The 20,320-nt window shown below is 41.6% G+C and overlaps 1 protein-coding gene across 3 annotated transcripts in view; it reads left to right on the forward strand.

Annotated features, from left to right (window-relative positions):
* FAM193A (family with sequence similarity 193 member A) overlaps window positions 1-20,320 on the forward strand; it is a 135,926-nt gene that overhangs the window by 106,749 nt on the left and 8,857 nt on the right. For all 3 annotated transcript variants that reach the window (XM_075857209.1, XM_075857191.1, XM_075857199.1), the window contains 8 exons: window positions 2,338-2,450; window positions 4,487-4,729; window positions 6,125-6,278; window positions 6,358-6,522; window positions 7,704-7,952; window positions 10,874-11,072; window positions 17,005-17,277; window positions 18,025-18,304. In XM_075857209.1, the coding sequence (XP_075713324.1) occupies window positions 2,338-2,450; window positions 4,487-4,729; window positions 6,125-6,278; window positions 6,358-6,522; window positions 7,704-7,952; window positions 10,874-11,072; window positions 17,005-17,277; window positions 18,025-18,304 (1,676 nt within the window). The remainder of the gene's footprint in view (window positions 1-2,337; window positions 2,451-4,486; window positions 4,730-6,124; window positions 6,279-6,357; window positions 6,523-7,703; window positions 7,953-10,873; window positions 11,073-17,004; window positions 17,278-18,024; window positions 18,305-20,320) is intronic.

The raw sequence follows: 20,320 nt of genomic DNA on the forward strand, positions 1-20,320 counted from the left end.
TCTACGCTTTAGTCCTTTAATATTCTAGTCGTGGCAAGCGTTTAATGTCATGACGTGTTACTTACGCCCTCAGCTGTGAAAGGGTTAAAGTTCTGTTCTAGGATTTTATGTGACAAAATGAAAGTGGGGGTGAAGTAGATCTCTTATGATGATTATGGTAATTTTGTGCAGGTCTGACTGGATGCGGGCTTTTATAACGCATTGACGTGTCCCGCCAGTAAGCGGGTCCTTTGTGTGTTTTTATATTCTCCGGCCCCCATAGCATTATGCTCGGTATAGAGTAAAACCCCATTCCCCCCAGGGGACAGTAACACTTTTTATTTGTTTAGTAAATGATGCCCTGTGCGCAATGCAAATACAATATACAGCCAGGGATGGTGCTGACAGGTAGTCTTTAACTGTTAAGAACCGAATGTCCGCCAATGAATATCTTTGTTTTAATCCTATTTTTATGGAAAAACACAGAGTTTATCATTTCATAAAGGGGTTGTCCTGGGACATTTTACAAAAAGAGGCTGCAGGCAGCGGATGTGCTAGAATAACCGAATAAGTAATACTCGCCTGGTAAATCTGCCGCTGCTATGGTGGTCTCCACCAGTCTGTTTACTTTTACAGGAAGTGATGACTTCCCGTTTCATCCATGTGACCGCTACAGCCGATCACTGGCCTCCGCGATGACATGCCATTCTTGCTAGCATCACTGCTGTGGCCAGTAATTGGCTGCAGCGGTCACATGGATGGAACAGGATGTCCTCTCCTTGTAAAAGTTAAAAAGCTCTGGTCACCTTTCCTGACATCCATTTTAGTAAATAATTGTATTACTCATAAAATTATAAATTCTGAAGCATCGTTTTTTTTTTTTTTAAAACTCTTATGTTGTGTCGTTCCTCTGTAATTCCTTCTAGAAATTTATGAAAAATTTACAACAAGGTGTTACCAGTAGGTGGGTCCTTACTTAGTCTGATACTGTCCAATCAGTGCTGACAGTGGGACCGTGTAGGGACACCCCCATTTGATAAGGGAAATTGTTAGGGATGGAGTATTGTTATTTCATGGGGAATATAAGAATTCACAAAAAAAAAAAAGAGACCTGTCGAGAGAGATCACATCTTCGTCAACAGACAGGCAGAGTAGGATTTGGCAGGTGAGTATTACTTATTTTGTTATTTTAGCATATCCCCTGCCTGCAGCCGTCTCTTTTTAAATGTCCCTGAACCCCTTTTATAGACTGTTTCGCTGACCCTAATCCTCTCTATAGACCTAGAACAAAATCTGAAAATCTGGCTTCCCTCAGCCACCACTAGAGGGCGCCTACTGCATACTCTTATATACATTGAACTAAATAACCCAGTGTGGTTATCTCCCTCTAGCTGCAGCTGGGATCTATAGGGGATTTGCATAAAGAGATGCAACCATTGTAGAGCTATAGTAATAAATGACCACAGAATGTAGGGCATAAAAATCCCCGATGACAAGTGGACATTTTACTTTTTTTTTTTTTGTTTGAAATTGTTATTTTTTGTAATTAGACAAATTACAAGTCAGACTGCTTCAGTAGCCAATTTGCGGTTTTTCTCCAGAATTGGCTTTCACAGCCCTCAGTAGGAAACGCATGCAGATTACCAGGGATATTGTAGATGTTGCTACTGGGATTTGTCCGGCCCCTGCTCAATTACTGCTACATATTAAGCCTATTAGTGCTTGTGTGTATGAATGCATGGGAGGAATTTGGGTCAGGAACCTATAGTTGTGTGCATATATTTCTGTATAGCGCTATATTAACTGGGGCACCTCGGGTGTGTGTGTGTGTGTGTTTTCACCTGTGCACATATCATGGTCATGTCCATAAACCACTCCGAATAGTGAATCTTATTGCTTGCCCATATTACTGTTCTCTTGTCCCTTAATGTGTTTTAAAGGGTAATTTAACTTTTAAAGAAACTTTTGACATGTCACAAGTTGTGATTGGTGGGGGTCTGACCACTGAGACTCCCACCGATCGCTAAAACAAAGTGGCAGAAGCGCTCGCGTGAGCATTGTGGTGCTTCATTTCTGATCAGCTTTCCTCAGAGCCGTGTACGGACTCAATAGAAAGTCTAAGTGCGTATATCGATCACTCGCCTATCCCGGGGGAGCAGATCAGAAACGAAGCAGCACATCCCCCACCGATCAAAACTTCTGAAATGTCACTAGGAAACCACAAAACTTTTGTAAAGTCTAGTTACACTTTAATTTCTGTCATTCCAATGACTCGGGCCATCCCCAGACCCTGTTCTCTAATTCTTTACTATTTCATCTAGATTTGTGTTCTATATAAATGTTTTATTTCTCCTTCAGTTGAACAATAAGAAGGCGTTAACTGGAGAAAACAACTTTGCAGACAAAATGAGACACATGTTGTCAACGCGGATGTGCATGTCCGACTGTCCGAACTGTAACTACAGGAGGAGGTGAGAATATTGCTGTACAGCTTCATCGTTGCTTTACTATAATGAATTTCACGCTTGGTTTACCCACAAAAAAAATCTATCACCTATCCACTGGATCGGTGATAAATATTATATCGCTGTGGGGTGCGACCACTAGGTGCCCCACCGATCTCTAGAAGGGGGACCCGGTTTCCCCCTCAGCCGTTTGACCGTGGCTATGCAGTGTTTGAATGGAGCGGCTGTCGCACGCGCCCTTCCGCTTCATTGAAAGTCTATGGTTTTGATGGAAAAATAGATGAGATCCTTAATTGTGAAATCCACAGGACCCGAAGTGAAACTAAAACTTGGCTGTTGCAAGACTGTCAACGGGCTGCGGCGGCAACGTCAGGGCAGTGTGAGCTGGACGTTGCTAGTGGCGCCAGCTCTACGCGTTTTACCTACTCCCTTCTGGGACTCCAGCTTGCAGTGCACGAGTTCAATGCCGCTGGTTGAATTGTTTTTAGTATTGAACTAAAATGCAGGCCCATTATCGACAGGTTGGTCTATCTGAAGTTGACTGTGTCTACCCATCGATGTGTATGAGGGCTTCCAGGCTGTCCATGAATGGCAGCTGAGGGGCGAGGAACAAGGATTCAGTGTGTTCTATTGGGATACAAGCTGCTGTCAGAAGCGCCTGGTAGCAGCTTGTCTCTCTCTTCTCTTTGAAATAATCTTTGTGTATTGTTGTCCGGGAGACGGCTATCTTGTGTGTGTATATGAAATGTAGAAAAAGCGAAACCAAGAAGCGCTCATAAGGTGGGATCTGTATATAAAGGGTAAAAAAAAAACAGTGGCGGTGGTCAATGCGCTCACCTTGTGCACTAACGGAGCAACACGTATAACCACATATAAAATCAATCCGTTAGGCCCCATGCATATGGCCGTGCTCGTAATCATGGTCCACGATTACAGGCATGGCTGACCGATGCCGGCCACGGACAGCCACCCGCCTTTTCGGCCCGTGCTCCCATACATAGTATGGAAGCAAGGTCCGTAAAAAGCAAAATATAGGACATGTCCTATCTTTGCGGAGACTTTCTACGGCCCGTACACCTTCCCGTAAATATACGGGGAAGGTGTCTGTGGTCAATAGAGATTAATGGCTCCGTAATTGCGGATCGTAATTACGGTCCGCATTTACGGATGAATTCTTCGGGCGTGTGCATGGGGCTTTAGGAGTAAAGATTCTTTTTTTTTTTTTTGCCTTTTTAGCTGTTATACTGTTTTTTTCACCGTCCGCATAGCAACAAGGCGAGAGCACTGACCACCGCCATTTACCTTTTCCCCCTTTTATACACTAATACACTCGGCGCACTCCCTGGTCTTGTTTTTTCTATGTTTCATTTACTATGTTGGATCTGTTGGCTTACACGATGAGGACAGGCTTGAGTAGCACCTACGTTTGGTACATATCAATACTTCAAAATACGCATCGACACTGTTGTCTGGATTACGTAACCATCCTAGGTGAGCGTATATTATGTTGGGTGTAGGATCTCGGTGATTTTCATAAGCTGGATACTTGCCCTCATGAGATGCCCCCTGTTTGTGTTTGTTTTCTATTATCCTATTGGCATGGCCGGCTTTACTCTATATGTTGCCTCCTTCTCCCCCACTTTTTTTTCCGTGCTGGGGTTCAGTGATAGGTTTGCTTGTCCTGGGGATGATGCTGTGTAGTATTAGAATGTGCGGTGCTCGATGAGATCTTGGCATTTGTTCCCAGCGCAGCAACGGACTACACTCCTCCTTAGCGGTCATTTTAGGAAATTCATGTTTAGAAGTGAAATCCTACAATTGTTCTCGTCATACAGATTGTTAGAAAGCTAGCAGAACGTAAATATTCTGCTAGAAGACGACTTGTGAAACCCTTTGCCTGCTGGTAATTTGTATGCACGCTTTTGCAGCTTCTAATTATGGAGCGTGTAGTGTCGCTGTTTTGATTATCGCCTTCTCCAAAAGGATAATTTTTTTTTTTTTCTCCGACTGACTACTCCGTTGGGTTTGTGCTCTGTTCTCAGGTGCACCTGCGACGACTGCAGCCTCTCTCACATCCTCACGTGTGGTATCATGGATACGCCGATTACAGATGATATCCACTTAAACCCATTACCACTACAAGTAGGCGCCACTCCAGGTTATCTGTCAGAAATCCACCCGCCCAGCATGTCGTCCGCCAGTTCAGGTTCCGGTCCCAGTTCTCCCATCACTATCCAGCAGCATCCCAGGCTGATCCTTGCAGACAATGGCTCTGCAGCCACATTGTAAGTTCTTCTCTTGTGCGCCTGTCTGTTACATGTTGTTGTTTTTTTTAATTTTCCATTCATGAGCCATGGATTTTGCTCTTTTTTTAACCATCTACAGTTTTATTTTTCTCAATTACTTTACTACTTTTTTATTTTTTGCAAATCCGGGTGGATTTACATGCGGCAGGTTTTGTTGCAGAAATTTCCGCGACTGAAACTCCTTTCTATTCATCTGAATGGGGTTTTTTCTTCAGCGAGCGCATGGATTTCTGCAAGTTTCGTTCAGATGAATGGACTGATTTGCAGTGGCAGAAAGTTATGCGACAAAATTTGCCGCGGGTGAAGCCAACCTAATTGGTATTATGATTCATCATCACAAGGTGACTTGAATGTGACCGCCATCTCGTTTCTTTACAAATTAAAGTGTGTGTTCGCCTTAAGAGATCCTGTACTAATAGGCAAGTGTGTGTATACAGATAGATGTAGATATAATATATATTTTTTTAACTTCTTGTATGTTTGTGTTTTATTGGAATTTCAGAAATAATGCAGGAAAGCGGCAATGTTTTTAAACTCCCCATGTGTCCATCAGCGAGCACCGGCTAAACAAGTGAACCTGTTGCTGCCAAAGTTTGTGTAGCTTAAGGCCTCATGTACGCCTCTGTATTCCGGCTCCGTACGTCTTCCGAGTATGGCGTTCTATGCATTTGATTTAGTACGGCGACATTATGTGGCGGCACACTCCCGAGTTCAGGGCCGCATGGACCACTTTTGCCCCTGTAGGTGTGCATGAGGCCTAAAGTATGCTGATCTGATAGGATGAGGGCTCTCTGATCGGGCCCTCTGTTATACTAGCTAGTCACATCCACATAGGCTACAGAGGTCAATTGAAGTCAGTCATTGCTTTTCACTTTGGTCCCCCCCCCTGGATAAAACTGATTCTGAGCTTCCTGCAGCAAATCTCAGCCAATTGGCTTGGCTCTGACAAACTGATAGTGTGGTATCCATGCCAGGAAATCCATTTAAAGAGAGGTTATAGAGAAAGTGTGCCCCCGATGCAAAAATCAGGATCCCGTGTTGGGTGAACAGGGGTATTCATCTTGCGTAGAGGATACATTGTCTTGCGGCGCCCTGAAAGGGAGTTTAGGAGGCCACTCTGTAGGTACTTCAGCGCCGATACCGATATATTGCAATAGAACTTTTTCTCTTTCACCTCTTACAATGTCTACTTCAGTATAGTTACCGACATAAATTGTCTAAAATCGGCCCAAAAAAATTAAAACGTGTTCATTAATAAGCCACGTATGAAATCTAGGAATGTTCTTGATCTATCGGTTAGTGGCAGAAAGATTCCGCTTATGGGAAGATGCTGACTGGCTAGACATGAACTAACTGGATGTTCTTCGTTTACAGTGGTAGTGATGATGAAGATGGCACCGCCTTATCTGCAAAATTTGCTGATATTTACCCCCTTAACAATTACGATGATCCGGATGTTGTGGCCAATATGAATGGGATTCACAACGAGCTCAATGGTGGTGGTGAAAACATGGCGTTGAAAGATGAGGTATAACACGGGGGTCGCTTAGTATCTCTTGTGGCTCTGGTCTATAATAGAAGAAATACTCACGGTCTCTGCTTTACAGTCTCCTTCGGTGAGCAGCACAAGCAGCAGTTCCTCAGAGGCGGACGGTGAAAGCGGCGGGGAGCAGCCGGATATGTCGAAAGACGACGTTCATGTTAGGAAGAGGTCACCTAGGAAGGATGGCGTAAAGATGGACAGCCCCCCTCCCTCATACCTCAGCCCACAGGTGATGCCGCTTCTCATTCTTTGCTCATTAGTTGAGCCCATGTTTTGTTTATTGGGTCATAAACCGTTGAATTAGGGGGCACCATTGTGGATGACCTGATGCATCACATTGAAGGAGTTTTCCAGTTTTCGTTCTACAACTTTCTTATATACGGTATGTTTTCATTCATTACCTTATTTTCAAAATCTATTTGATGATGAGATGAGAAATTGGAGCAATAAGTAAATTAGAAAGTTGCTGGAAAACCTGGTTGTCCAGTCAGAATAAATTGATGGCCTATCCTCAGGATAGGCCATCAATATCTGATCGGTCCGAGTACAGGAACCCCGGCCCATCAGCTGTTTCGAAGGGGCCGCAGCGCTGGTACGATTGCTGCTTCCCTTTCCTTACAGTCACTGCCTGTACTGTGAATTACTGACACACTTGCAGTGTTGGTGCACAGTATTACAGTCTTCTATTCACTTTAATTGGAGCAGTAAAGGAAATGAAGATGGAGCTGCTCGTACGAGCTATGTGGCCCGCTCAAAACAGCTCATCGGCGGGGGTGATGGGAGTCGAGCCCCGACTGATCAGATTTTGACTGAGGCTAGGCCATCAATTTCTTCGGACTGGACACCACCAGGAACTGAAATGAGTAGTAAAATGATGAGCCCTCATGGGTTTGTCTAGTTACTTCGCAAAGAAAGTCGCCCTCTGATGACCAAACTGGATCTTTAAACTCTTAGGCCTCATTCACACAAGCGTGAATCACGTCAATGTGCTGTGCGTTGAAACAATTTCAATGGGGCCATTCACACATGCATGATTTTTCACACCGCGTGAGTCCGCCGTGTGATACTTACTGCATGTCCTATATTGGTGCGTGATCACGCACATACGCGCCTATTGAAGTCAATGGGTGCATGAAAACCACGCACCGCACACGCGTGTAAGGTGCGTGATTTGCGCATCAATTCAATTAAAAATAGAAAAAAAATGTGCTTTGCGAGTGCGACCTTTTCCACTCGCATTAATCTGATACGCTGGTGTGAATGAGGCCTTGTGGATGTCTATTTGGCACTCATAAGTGGATGTTTCCTTCATTTGTGGGAGGGGTTGGGGGGGGGGCAGGACAATAACGTGGACTTTGTCGGTTTTTCTAAAAGAAAAATAATTACAATATTTTATAACATTTCTTGTAGGTGGAACCCATACCAAATACTTGTGAATGTCATGTGTGTAAACAGGAAGCTTCTGGCCTTTCTCCATCTGCACTGGTAGCCGGACGTCTCCCAACAGGACATCAGTTTGTTAATCCTGACAAGCCTGCACACCCAGCACTTCACCTCTACCCCCATATTCATGGACATTTACCCTTACATACAATTCCTCACCTGCCCAGACCTCTAATCCATCCCACACTCTACGCTTCTCCGTTTGCACACAATAAGGTAAATTCTGTGCTACTAAAGCTTGTAAGCATTCATTCACGCTGGGCCTGGATACAGATCTCTGGTCTAGATACATGGCTTTTCATGGACTAACCGTGCGTTGCTCATACACTTTATTCCTACACACGTAGGTCTAATAATGTTTATGTAGCACCCACCTATTCCTTAATGAGCTACAGTTGGGAATCAGTAAATATACAAAATGACTAATAAAGAATATAAGTAAATATCATCTGGGTAAGCTAAAAGAGCCAATTTTGTTTTAGGCCCATTTCATTTGGCCTTATAGGGAATGTGTCGCTAGAAATATTTTTTTTATTTTTTTTAGTTAAACAGTGTATAAGTGATTAAACATTGTTCTAATTTTTTCACGAGTCAGGAAATATTATAAATTAGATTCTAATTTATAACATTTCCCAGTGCTGGTCACTAGATGGAGCAATTCCCAAATGTGGTAAAGCAACCTCATTGCTTTATGCTGCAAAATTTGAGAATACACACTCGCTCTAGTGAGCTCACAGAATCCCCCCTCCCTTATCCTGGCTAGTGCCGGGAGAAACGAGGGGATTGAACGGTCAAACCTCCTACACTGTGTGTCGCCATTTTTTGAGCTAACACACTGTGTAGTAGGTTAACATACAGTAGTAATCGCACAGTAAAACACGAACAAAGACAGACATAACTTTCCTGCTCCTGCCGCCGCCGCTTCCTCCGGTCCGTCTGCTCCCTCCGCTCCTAGTGCTTGCATTAGAACACATGTCCGGAAGCCACGACCGGAAGTAGTCCTCTTACTGTCCGGCCGCGGCTTCCGGTCCACAAGAAAATGGCCGTCGCTCGGCCGAAGACCTTCCATTTGGACTCTGTGGGAGCGGTGTATGTGCCGTTCCCACACAGACGGCGTACAGCATAGTGAATGCAACGGGTCCCGTTCGCATTCTCTATGGGGATGTATGTGCCGTATTCCATGTCTGTATGTGTCGTTAATCGACACATACAGAGATGAAAAAAAAATGGCAGCCCCCATAGACAAGAAAAAGTGCAAAAATAAAAAAAAGTAAAATAAAACATTTTTTAATAAAACACTAAAAGCAAATTGATAGAATTTTTTTTTTTTTCGCGACACCCTTTCTTTAAAGAGGCTCTGTCACCACGTTATAAGTGTCCTGTCTCCTACATAAGGAGATCGGCGATATAATGTAGGTGACAGTAATCCTTTTTATTTAAAAAAAACGATCTATTTTTACCACTTTAGTAGCGATTTTAGATTTATGCTAATGAGTTGCTTAATGCCCAAGTGGACATGAAGTACACAGATTGTGAATAGACATCCCGTTGAATGTCTATTCACTGTTTAAACACTTCAGTATTGTTAATGTGTTAGTATAAGACAGCACATAAGGATCTAGCAGGATCTCTATGCGCTGAGTAAATGAATGGAGAGGAGTGCATGACGCTGATTGGTCACTGATTGGTCAGCGTCATACACTCCTCTGTACAACGCCCGCTTGGTCTAAAGTAAAAACACGCCCACTTGGGCATTAAGCAACTCATTAGCATAAATTGAAAATCGCTAATAAAGTGGTGAAAATAGAGCGTTTTTTTTTTTTTTTAAATAAAAAGCACTGCTGTCACCTACATTACAGCGCCGATCTCCTTATGTGGGAGACAGGGCACTTATAATGTGGTGACAGAGCCTCTTTAATATAGCCGTATTTTAGGGTCTGTATTTCGGCTGCTTCACCAGGACCTAGTGCAGTTCTCTAGAACTGAACTTTGATCGCTATATGGCCGCCTGAAATGGTACACCGCATCAGTGTCGCTCCTCAAACGTGGCATGTGTCCGATATGTTGGCATTTTAAGTAATCAAATTAACAATTGCAGGCTACTAATACGGCTATGCAGTTGAATCCATATTTAAAGAGGTTTTCTGTTTTTATCTAAACAAAGCTTAGTCATTATATAACGAAACTTATTTAACTTGATATAATATTGTATTTCATATCCTCACCAACTTAAGGATCTCTGCTTGCTGTCAGTTTACATTCAAATTCTGATTTATTGTCCAAATGACACCGACTCGCTGCTCCGTACATGAGAGCTATGACATACCTGAAGGGGTATTCCCGCTGTAGACCTTTATGATGTATCCACTGGATATGCAATAAATATCTGATAGATACGGGTCTTAGCTCTGGGACCCACACACCTCCAGAACGTTGATCATCCTATCTGCCTGGTTAGGCGGCTGCTGCATCCAGGCAGAGATGGAAAGGAGAGGTAAATCGGGTTTGACTTTCTCGTAACTCCCAAAGAAATCAATGAAGAAAGCGGCACAACTGAGCAGCCATTGATTCTCTGCCTGAACTCTGTGGTGAGGCTTTTTGGGTATCCCCCGTTCTGGAGGTAAGTGTGGGTCCCAGAGCTTCGATCCTCATCTATCAGAGATTTATGGCATATCCACGTGATATGCCAAAAATGTCAAAGGTAGGAATTACCCTTTGACAAGCCGTGTTGATTAGAAATGTTCATGACAGGTTTGCAGTTTCACAATGTAGTAATTTTTCCATTCACTGACAGCAATCCTAGGCTTTTCAAATGTCTGCAAAGTAGCCTGAAGCCATAGAAAAAACACACATTCCCATATTTCTCCCTGTCCTAAACGATTCCTTTTGTGTTAACCCGTCTTGTGATGAGTGATCGTCTATAGAGATGATTCATCACAAGTGCATGCCGGCCAATCATTGGCTGCCACATTCAATGCATAATGAGATTGGCTGCCATGGTTTTGAGGTGTTATCCTTATGAATGACCCGTCATCGCATACGAGACTTCTCTAACCCATTTACTGCTGACATATAAACACTATATATAATGTAACCTCTCTGACTCTTAACTTTTTTTTTTTTTTCGTTTTGTTTAGGCCTTGCCACCAACCACCGTACATAATCACACAAATAAGCACCAAGTATTCAATGCCTCTCTACAAGATCACATATATCCAACCTGTTTTGGCAATTCTCCCGAGTGGAGCAGGTCAAAATTTATAAGTCTATGGGGTTCAGAAATGATGAACGATAAAAACTGGAATACGTCGTCTTTTTTACCTGACCCCTTGGCTGGTAAGTTACCATTGGGGCTCTTTATGTTGACCTTTGTAGGCTTTCAATTGAGTGTGGGGTTTACTGCAAAATGGCTTGACATGGTGTTAAAAGGTGAAGAAATATTTTTTATTTTAATCTAAATCGGTTCAAAATTCTGCGCAGATTAATTTTTTTATCATCTTTTATAGCGATTAGAGATCCATTTTTCAGGTATAGAGCTCCAAATTTTTGTGATTGACTTAGTCAAATAGGTTTTTCTGCTATGGTATTTGATGGCCTGTATCGCTAGAATCACTTACTGAACATGGAGATCCAGCTCCCAGGGCCCCCACTGCGAATAGTGGCTAAGCACTGCGGCTCATTCACAAATTTTACCTGCACAGCAAAGCTGTTGGCCACCCGCTGTGCAGGGAGCTACAACACAGCCCTATTCACTTGAATGGAGCGATGTTTCAGTTCCCTGAACAGGTTGTAGAAGGGAACACTGGTATTTGCCGAAGGGACCTCGGTCCCTTCGTTCTTGGGGTTGTACATTGTAAGATGCGAATAACCCTTTAAAGTTTTTTTATATACTGATGACCTATCCACAGAATAGCTCATCAGTATATGATCGGTAGGCGTCCGACTTCCAAACCCCACACCGATCAGCTATTCCGACTGCCTCCGGGCACTGGGAGTTATGCAGTAGTCGGTGCGGTAAGCAGATGGCTGCGTGCTCTGTAAAGTGGCCGTACCGCAGCTCTGCACCTATTCACTTGAATAGGAGCAGAGCTGCAGCACGGCCGCAGTAGTGTGACCGGAGCCATCTGCTTACCGCACCGAACACTGCCCGGTGGCAGCCGGAACATCTGATCGGTGTGGGTGTTGGACCACCACCGATCATATGCTGATAACCTATCCACAGGATAGGTCATCCGTATGAAAACACCTGGAGGGTGTCAGTTTACCAGCTGTTCTATTATGAGTTTTCCTCTCTTTGGTAAAATGTATTTTCTCTATATTTAACCCCTTCCCGACATTTGTCGTAAGTATACGTCATGGAAAGCCAGTGCTTCCCGCAAAATGTCGTATACTTACGACAAATGTTTGGCACCGGCTCAGAAGCTTCGATCCCCGCCGTTAACCCCTTAAGTGCAGCGCTCAAACGCGATCGCTTCACTTAAGGTGTTTGCAGCTCATCGGAACCCCAGCAATGAAATTGCCGGGGTTCCGGTGGCTGCAATGCCTGCCTAGCACCGAAGCCGGTCAAGATCCGCCCGGCGGCGGAGCCCGATCGGCTTCCGTAGCTTTCGGCAAGATGGTGCCGGGTCAGGAGCTGATCCGGCGTCATCAGCGGTTGAAGTCAGCTGTATGTTACAGCTGACATCCACCTGTAACGGCAGGAACCGGAGCTAGCTCCGATTCCTGCCATTAACCCCTTCGATGCAGCAATCGAAAGCGATTGCTGCATCGTAGCGGTTACTAGCAGATCGCCAGCCCTGACAGGCAATCAGCACTGGCGACTGCTGCTATGGCAACAGGAGACACAATGGTCTCCTGCTCTGCAATTACGGGAGCCGATTTAGGCCCTGCCAGGAGGCGAAGCCTAATCGGCTTGCTGTCAGTGAATGACAGACAGATCTAATACATTGCACTACATAGGTAGTGCAATGTATTAAAAAAAAAATAATCTGACAGTTGGACCTTCAAGTCCCCTAGTGGGACTTGAGAAAAAGTGTAAAAAAAAGTGAAAAAAATAAAAGTTTGAAGTAATAAAATAAAACACAATCCCCCTTTTACTCTTATCAAGTCCTTTATTATTGAAAAATAATAATAAACCATATGTATTTAGGATCGACCTGAGGTATCAAAATATTATATTATTTATTGCACGCGGTGAGCAGCGTAACGAAAAACCGTAAAAAACTTTACCAGAGTTTGTTTTTTGGTCACTTTGCCCTACAAATATTGGAATAAAAAGTGATCAAAAAGTCGCACGTATCCCAAAATGGTACCTATAAAAACTATAGCTCGTCCCGCAAAAAACAAGCCCTCATACAGCTCCGTCGAAAAAAAAATTATGGTTCTCACAACTTGGCGACAGAAAAAATACATTCTTTTTACAAAAGTAATTTTATTGTGCAAAAAGTTGTAAAACATAAAAAAGTGCTATAAATTAGGTATCGCCGGAATCGTACTGACCCGCAGAATAAAGTTAACATGTAATTTATAACGCATGGTGAACGCTGTATAAAAAAAAAAACGAAAAAAGCTGTGCCAGAATTGCGTTTTTTTGTTTACCTGGCATCCCAAAAAATTGGATAAAAGGTGATCAAAAAGTCGCTTGTACCCCAAAATGGTACCAATAATAACTACAGCTCGTCCCACAACAAACCAGCCCTCATACCGCTACGTCTATGAAAAATAAAATTAGTTAAGGCTCCAATAAGTCAGGAAATAAAAAAATATGCAGTTGTGCCCGAGGGGAACGTTTCTTCTTTTTCAAGAGGCGATTTATCAAGGACCTAAAATTAGGGAACCAGGAAGGGGAGAGCCCAAACATATCCGCTGGAAGCGAGGGTGCCCGTATTATACCAGGACAACACATCCCAGCAAAATTCCCCAAACTGCAAAGGTGCGGAGTGCGGATCAAAAGGGGGATAAGAAAGGACGCCATTTATCAGTGCGACACCGGCCTGTGCAGAAAGGATTGCTTCACAGCGTAACACACATCTATGGATCATTTTTTATTTTTTTTTACCCCATTATTATACCACCTGACTATGCCCCTTATATACTCCGCCCCGCTTACATGTACTCCCACATTATAAACGGAAACACCAGTAATACTCAAACAAATCTACTGCCAAGCAAAATCCGCTCTCCAAAAGCCAAATGGCGCTCCCTCCGCTCTGAACCCTACAGCGTCCCCAACCAGCAGTTTCCTTCCACATATATGGCATCGTCATACCCGGGAGAACCCTTAACAATTTTTGGGGTGTGTGTCTCCAGCGTCATAAGCTTGGCATGACATATTTGCCACTGAAATGTCACATCTAAGGAAAAATGTAAATTTTTAATTTGCACCATCCGCAGTGCAATCATTTATGGAAAAAACCTGTGGGGTGAAAATGCTCACTACACCCCTTAAAAAATGCCTTGAGGGGTGCAGTTTCCATAATGGGGGTCACTTATCAGGGGTTTCTTTTTATTATTTCACATCTGAGCCTCTGCAGTTGTGAACCAACACTTTGTAAATCGACAAATTAGGCCTCAATTTGACATGGTACGCTTTCACTCCTGAGCCTTGTCGACTGTCCAGGCAAAAGATTAGTGCCCCATGTAGGGTGATTCTAAAACCAGGAAACCCAGCGTCCTAATTAGAGAGCTGTCTTGTTATGGTGGCACAAGCTGGGCACCACATATTGGCATATCCATGGAAAAAAATCACATTTTCACTCTGCAACATCGAGTTCACGCTAATTTATACAAAACACCTTAAAATGCTTACTACACCCCTAGGTAAATCCATTGAGGTGCATACTTTCCAAAATTGGGTCACTTCTGGGGGGTTTTCACAGTTTTAGGCCCAGAGGCGCCCAGAAACCAATCCAGCAACATCTGCACTCCAAATGGCGGTCCTTCCCTTCTGAGCCCTGCCGTGTGCCCAAACAGCAGTTTATGACCACATATGGGGTATTGCCGTACTCGGGAGAAATTGCTTTACAAATGTTGGGTTCTTTTTTTTCCTTTTTGTTGAGAAAATGAAAAAATTTGCGCTAAAGAAAAAGGATTGTTTTTATTTTCACTGCCCAATTCTAATAAATTCTATGAAACATCTGTGGGGTCAAAATGCTCACTACACCCCTAGATGAATTCCTCAAGAGGTGTAGTTTCCTAAATGGAGTCCCTTTTTGGGCGTTTTCATTGTTTTGTCCCCTCAGGGGCTTTGTAAATGTGACATGGACTCCGCAAACCATTCCTGCTAAATGTGATCTCCAAGAGCCAAATAGCGCTCTTTCATTTCTAAGCCCTGCCGTGTGTCCAAACAGCCGTTTATGACCACATGTGGGGTATTGTTTTACTCGGGAGAAATTGCTTTACAAATTTTACGGTGCTTTTTCTCCTTCAGTCTTTGTGGAAATGAGAAACAATTAGCTAAACCTACATTTTCTTTGAAAAAATGTAGATTTTCATTTTCACGGCCTACTTCCAATAATTTCTGTAAAAAACCTGTGCGGTCAAAATGCTCACTACACCCCTAGATAATTTCCTTGAGGTGTCTAGTTTCCCAGATGGGGTCACTTTTGGGGGATTTTGACTGTAACAAAAATAAGGCCCCAAAATCCACTAGGTGTTCCTTTGCTTCTGAGGCCGGTGCGTCAGTCCAGTAGCACGCTACGGCCACATGTGGGATATTTCCTAAAACTGCAGAACCCGGGCAGTAAATATTGAGTTGCGTTTCTCTGGTAAAACCTTCTGTGTTATAAAAAAAATTGTATTAAAAATTTATTTCTGCAAAAAAAATATGAAATTTGTAAATTTCACCTCTACTTTGCTTTAATTCCTGTGAAATGTGTAAAGGGTTGAGACATTTTCTAAATGCTGTTTTGAATACTTTGAGGGGTGAAGTTTTTAAAATGGGGTGACTTTTTGGGGGTTTCTAATATATAAGGCCCTCAAAACCACTTCACAACTGAACTGGCCCCTGTAAAAATAGCCTTTTGAAATTTTCTTGAAAATGTGAGAAATTGCTGCTAAAGTTCTAAGCCTTGTGAGGTCATAGAAAAATAAAAGGATGTTCAAAAAACGATGCCAACATAAAGTAGACATATGGGGGATGTTAATTAGCAAAAATTTTGTGTGGTATAACTGCCTGTCTTACAAGCAGATGCATTTTAATTTTTGGTGTTTTTCACAATTAAATACTGAACATGTCGAGCAAATTTTGCCAGTAACTTAAAGTGCAATGTGTCACGAGAAAACAATCTCAGAATCACTTGGATAGGCAAAAGCATTCCGGAGTTATTACCACATAAAGTGACACATGTCAGATTTGAAAAATGAGGCTCGGTCAGGAAGGTCAAGTGGCTAAAGAGGGAAGGGGTTAAACAGGATTTATTTTTTGAAAATTTTGTCCTAAAGGGTAGACCGCCCTGTCCCTGGAAAACCCACTTAATGATAACTTTTTGGAGACTTGCATTCCCCACTAGGCGGTGCATACTGTAAATACATTGAACTCCATTATAAAACAGTATGTAGTAGTAGTAGACATTTACTTTATATGTATGTCCTAAGATGTGATGTTTTTCCCTTAGCAGATCGTAATCGCTGCAAATAATGCCTAAATACTGGACATATTACCTTGATCTGTGTGTAGATGATCTCTAATATTTGTTAAGATAAGACCCGGGCTACACCTAGGCTTTTTGTAGCGGCACTGATTGATTTTTAACTGTCGAGTGACCGCTGCAGTCCGCAAGATTTTATACAACTTAATGTATTCATGTGGACTGCAAAGTAGCTCAATAGTTAAAATCGGTAGCACTACAAAAAGTTTAGGTGTAGTCGTGGCCTGAGGCCCCTCGCAGCGGCATTGATTTAGCTAAAATGCGTCAGCACAGTTTTTGGCGCGGTTGTGAAGTTGCTCGCTAATAGCCATGCGTTGTAGCTTAAAAATGCTATGATGAGGCCTGAATCTTTGCCTTAATATGGGTTAATTAGTTTTCACTGGATATTTAGAGTTCTGCGATTATTTATTTTATTTTTTTTTATTGATTTTTTTTTTTTAAATTAACTTCTTACATATGATACCTGATCAGGGTCTTAACGCTGGCATCAAACATCGCCCTTTTTTAATATGCTGCTCCGTCCCACTACTTGCAATTATATAGATAGATAGACCGATGGATACACAAAGATGTGTATGTATGTATAATTTTTTTTTATTTTTTTTAACACCACTTTTTAGGAGGGGACATATTAGGACCAGCTCTCCCAGAAATTAGACCCGAAACACTTCCTACCACATCCAGCAATGAGTCGACAACGGTACCGGATGTTAAAGAGAAGAAAAACACTGCCAAAAAGAAATGTCTTTATAATTTCCAGGATGCCTTTATAGAAGCAAATAAGGTTGTCATGGCGACCTCATCAGCAACTTCGTCCGTTTCCTGCACAGCCACCACAGTACAGTCTAGCAGCAACCAGTTCAAAGTGTCATCCAAGAGGCCTTCTTCTATAGGTGAGGCCTTCTATAGGTTTTGTAGTATTCTGAATGCCCGCTACCGAGGCGGTAAAAGCTTGCTGCGGAGTTATGTAACCGATACTGCGCTATATCACTTACATAGCGTCCGGGCCCACTAATACAGTACAACATGGCAATGCCTCATCTATCATATAAAGCATTATCGCCGCTCCCTGTTGCTCAGAGCTTGACCATAAATTACGGAACTGTGTAACACTGCATCTGTTACGTGGACAATCCACCCCACAAGGTTCGCAGTCTGCTCCGAGGCAAAAGACATTTGCAACCTTCAACCTCTGTAGCAGGATTTCAATGAACATCTTAAAGTTCAATGTCCGCCCCTTAATATTGGTCAATAATTCTGTGCGGATTTCTTATATCTTTATGGCGGTTGGAACTTTTTTCGCTGAAGCGGTTGAATCCTCTGCATAGCCATATAGTGGAATGACAAAATTCTGTCTCTATCAAGTCACCACTAGAGGGAGCTTACTGTATACACTGCGATGAGCTCAAAACTAAAACCGTATCTTTAAGCTATATGGCGTGAGTTATACCGGGTAGACATTTAGGCCACATTTCTATGGAGACTGGTTCAACAATGACTGTTCAGTTTATTGATGCTTTGTTGAATGCAAAAACTTACCTAGTCCAGCATGTTTATTACATTACATACATCTGATACAGTGGATTTGTTTGGAAGAAGGACATTGTTTTAATGTTCTTGCACTTTCTTGTTTGTTTCAGGTGATGTATTTCACAACATAAAAGAAGAACATAGGCACCCGTCTACGCCAGTTGCACCAAGAAACAGTCCGACAAGCTTAGCGGCTCTTCCCCCCCTGTCTCCTGCTACACACTCATCAGCCTCCACTCCGCACCATCCAAATATTAGTCCTCAGCCCTTCCCCAAAACAGCTGCCACCGCTCCTGGCTTCGTGGATCCGCACTTAGGTTTCTGTCCTTCCACTGCTGCTCCTCCGTCTGCTACAGATGGTACACTTAGCGCACCTCCCAGTGTCTGCAGGTAAAGAAATGCACATCCTTTTAGCCATAAGTTTACATGTACTGGTAGTATTAAAAGAGAATTCAGAATACTATAAAATCTTTGATGCAAAAATAAGTGTGCCATTGCAATTTTTAGGTAAAACGGCTACGTAAAGTTTTTCCCTGTTTTTTGTTTGGTAACATTATGACATTGTGTGCCGATTTTTATTAATTTTTTTTTTTTATTTTTATTTCTTAATTTATCTTTATAGTAATAGGCACCCCATTTTTCTGATCTAAATCTCCAAATCCCCTACATAGACATACGATTTTGTCACCACCAGGGGGAGTTAGGGAGCTTACTCTATTATTGAGTTCATTGTATAAAAAGTATAGGGCTCCAGATTGTAACCAAAATTTAGGTGCTGAACCTATGTCATTTATATATCACCTCCTATATCTTAAAGGACAGTATTATAGTAGTTATATTCTTGTATATAGGGGGCAGTATTATAGTAGTTATATTCTTGTAGATAGGGGGCAGTATTATAGTAGTTATATTCTTGTAGATAGGGGGCAGTATTATAGTAGTTATATTCTTGTATATAGGGGCAGTATTATAGTAGTTATATTCTTATATATAGGGGGCAGTATTATAGTAGTTATATTCTTGTATATAGGGGCAGTATTATAGTAGTTATATTGTATATAGGGGCAGTATTATAGTAGTTATATTCTTGTATATAGGGGCAGTATTATAGTAGTTATATTCTTGTATATAGGAGGCAGTATTATAGTAGTTATATTCTTGTATTTAGGGGGAAGTATTATAGTCGTTATATTATATAGGGGCAGTATTATAGTAGTTATATTCTTGTATATAGGGGCAGTATTATAGTAGTTATATTGTATATAGGGGCAGTATTATAGTAGTTATATTCTTGTATATAGGGGCAGTATTATAGTAGTTATATTCTTGTATATAGGAGGCAGTATTATAGTAGTTATATTCTTGTATTTAGGGGGAAGTATTATAGTCGTTATATTATATAGGGGCAGTATTATAGTAGTTATATTCTTGTATATAGGGGCAGTATTATAGTAGTTATATTCTTGTATATAGCGGCAGTATTATAGTAGTTATATTCTTGTATATAGGGGCAGTATTATAGTAGTTATATTCTTGTATATAGGGGGCAGTATTATAGTAGTTATATTCTTGTATATAGGGGCAGTATTATAGTAGTTATATTCTTGTATATAGGGGCAGTATTACAGTAGTTATATTCTTGTATATAGGGGGCAGTATTATAGTAGTTATATTCTTGTATATAGGGGCAGTATTATAGTAGTTATATTCTTGTATATAGGGGCAGTATTATAGTAGTTATATTCTTGTATATAGCGGCAGTATTATAGTAGTTATATTCTTGTATATAGGAGGCAGTATTATAGTAGTTATATTCTTGTATATAGGAGGCAGTATTATAGTAGTTATATTCTTGTATATAGGAGGCAGTATTCTAGTAGTTATATTCTTGTATATAGGAGGCAGTATTATAGTAGTTATAGTCTTGTATATAGGGGCAGTATTATAGTAGTTATATTCTTGTATATAGGGGCAGTATTATACTAGTTATATTCTTGTATATAGCGGGCAGTATTATAGTAGTTATATTCTTGTATATAGGGGCAGTATTATAGTAGTTATATTCTTGTATATAGGGGCAGTATTATAGTAGTTATATTCTTGTATATAGGGGCAGTATTATAGTAGTTATATTCCTGTATATAGGAGCAGTATTATAGTAGTTATATTCCTGTATATAGGAGCAGTATTATAGTAGTTATATTCTTGTATATAGGGGCAGTATTATAGTAGTTATATTCTTGTATATAGGGGCAGTATTATAGTAGTTATATTCCTGTATATAGGAGCAGTATTATACTAGTTATATTCTTGTATTTAGGGGGCAGTATTATAGTAGTTATATTCTTGTATATAGCGAGCAGTATTATAGTAGTTATATTCTTGTATATAGGGGCAGTATTATAC

This window comes from Rhinoderma darwinii, chromosome 1 (genome assembly GCF_050947455.1).
Source record: "Rhinoderma darwinii isolate aRhiDar2 chromosome 1, aRhiDar2.hap1, whole genome shotgun sequence".
NCBI classification, from domain to species: domain Eukaryota; kingdom Metazoa; phylum Chordata; class Amphibia; order Anura; family Rhinodermatidae; genus Rhinoderma; species Rhinoderma darwinii.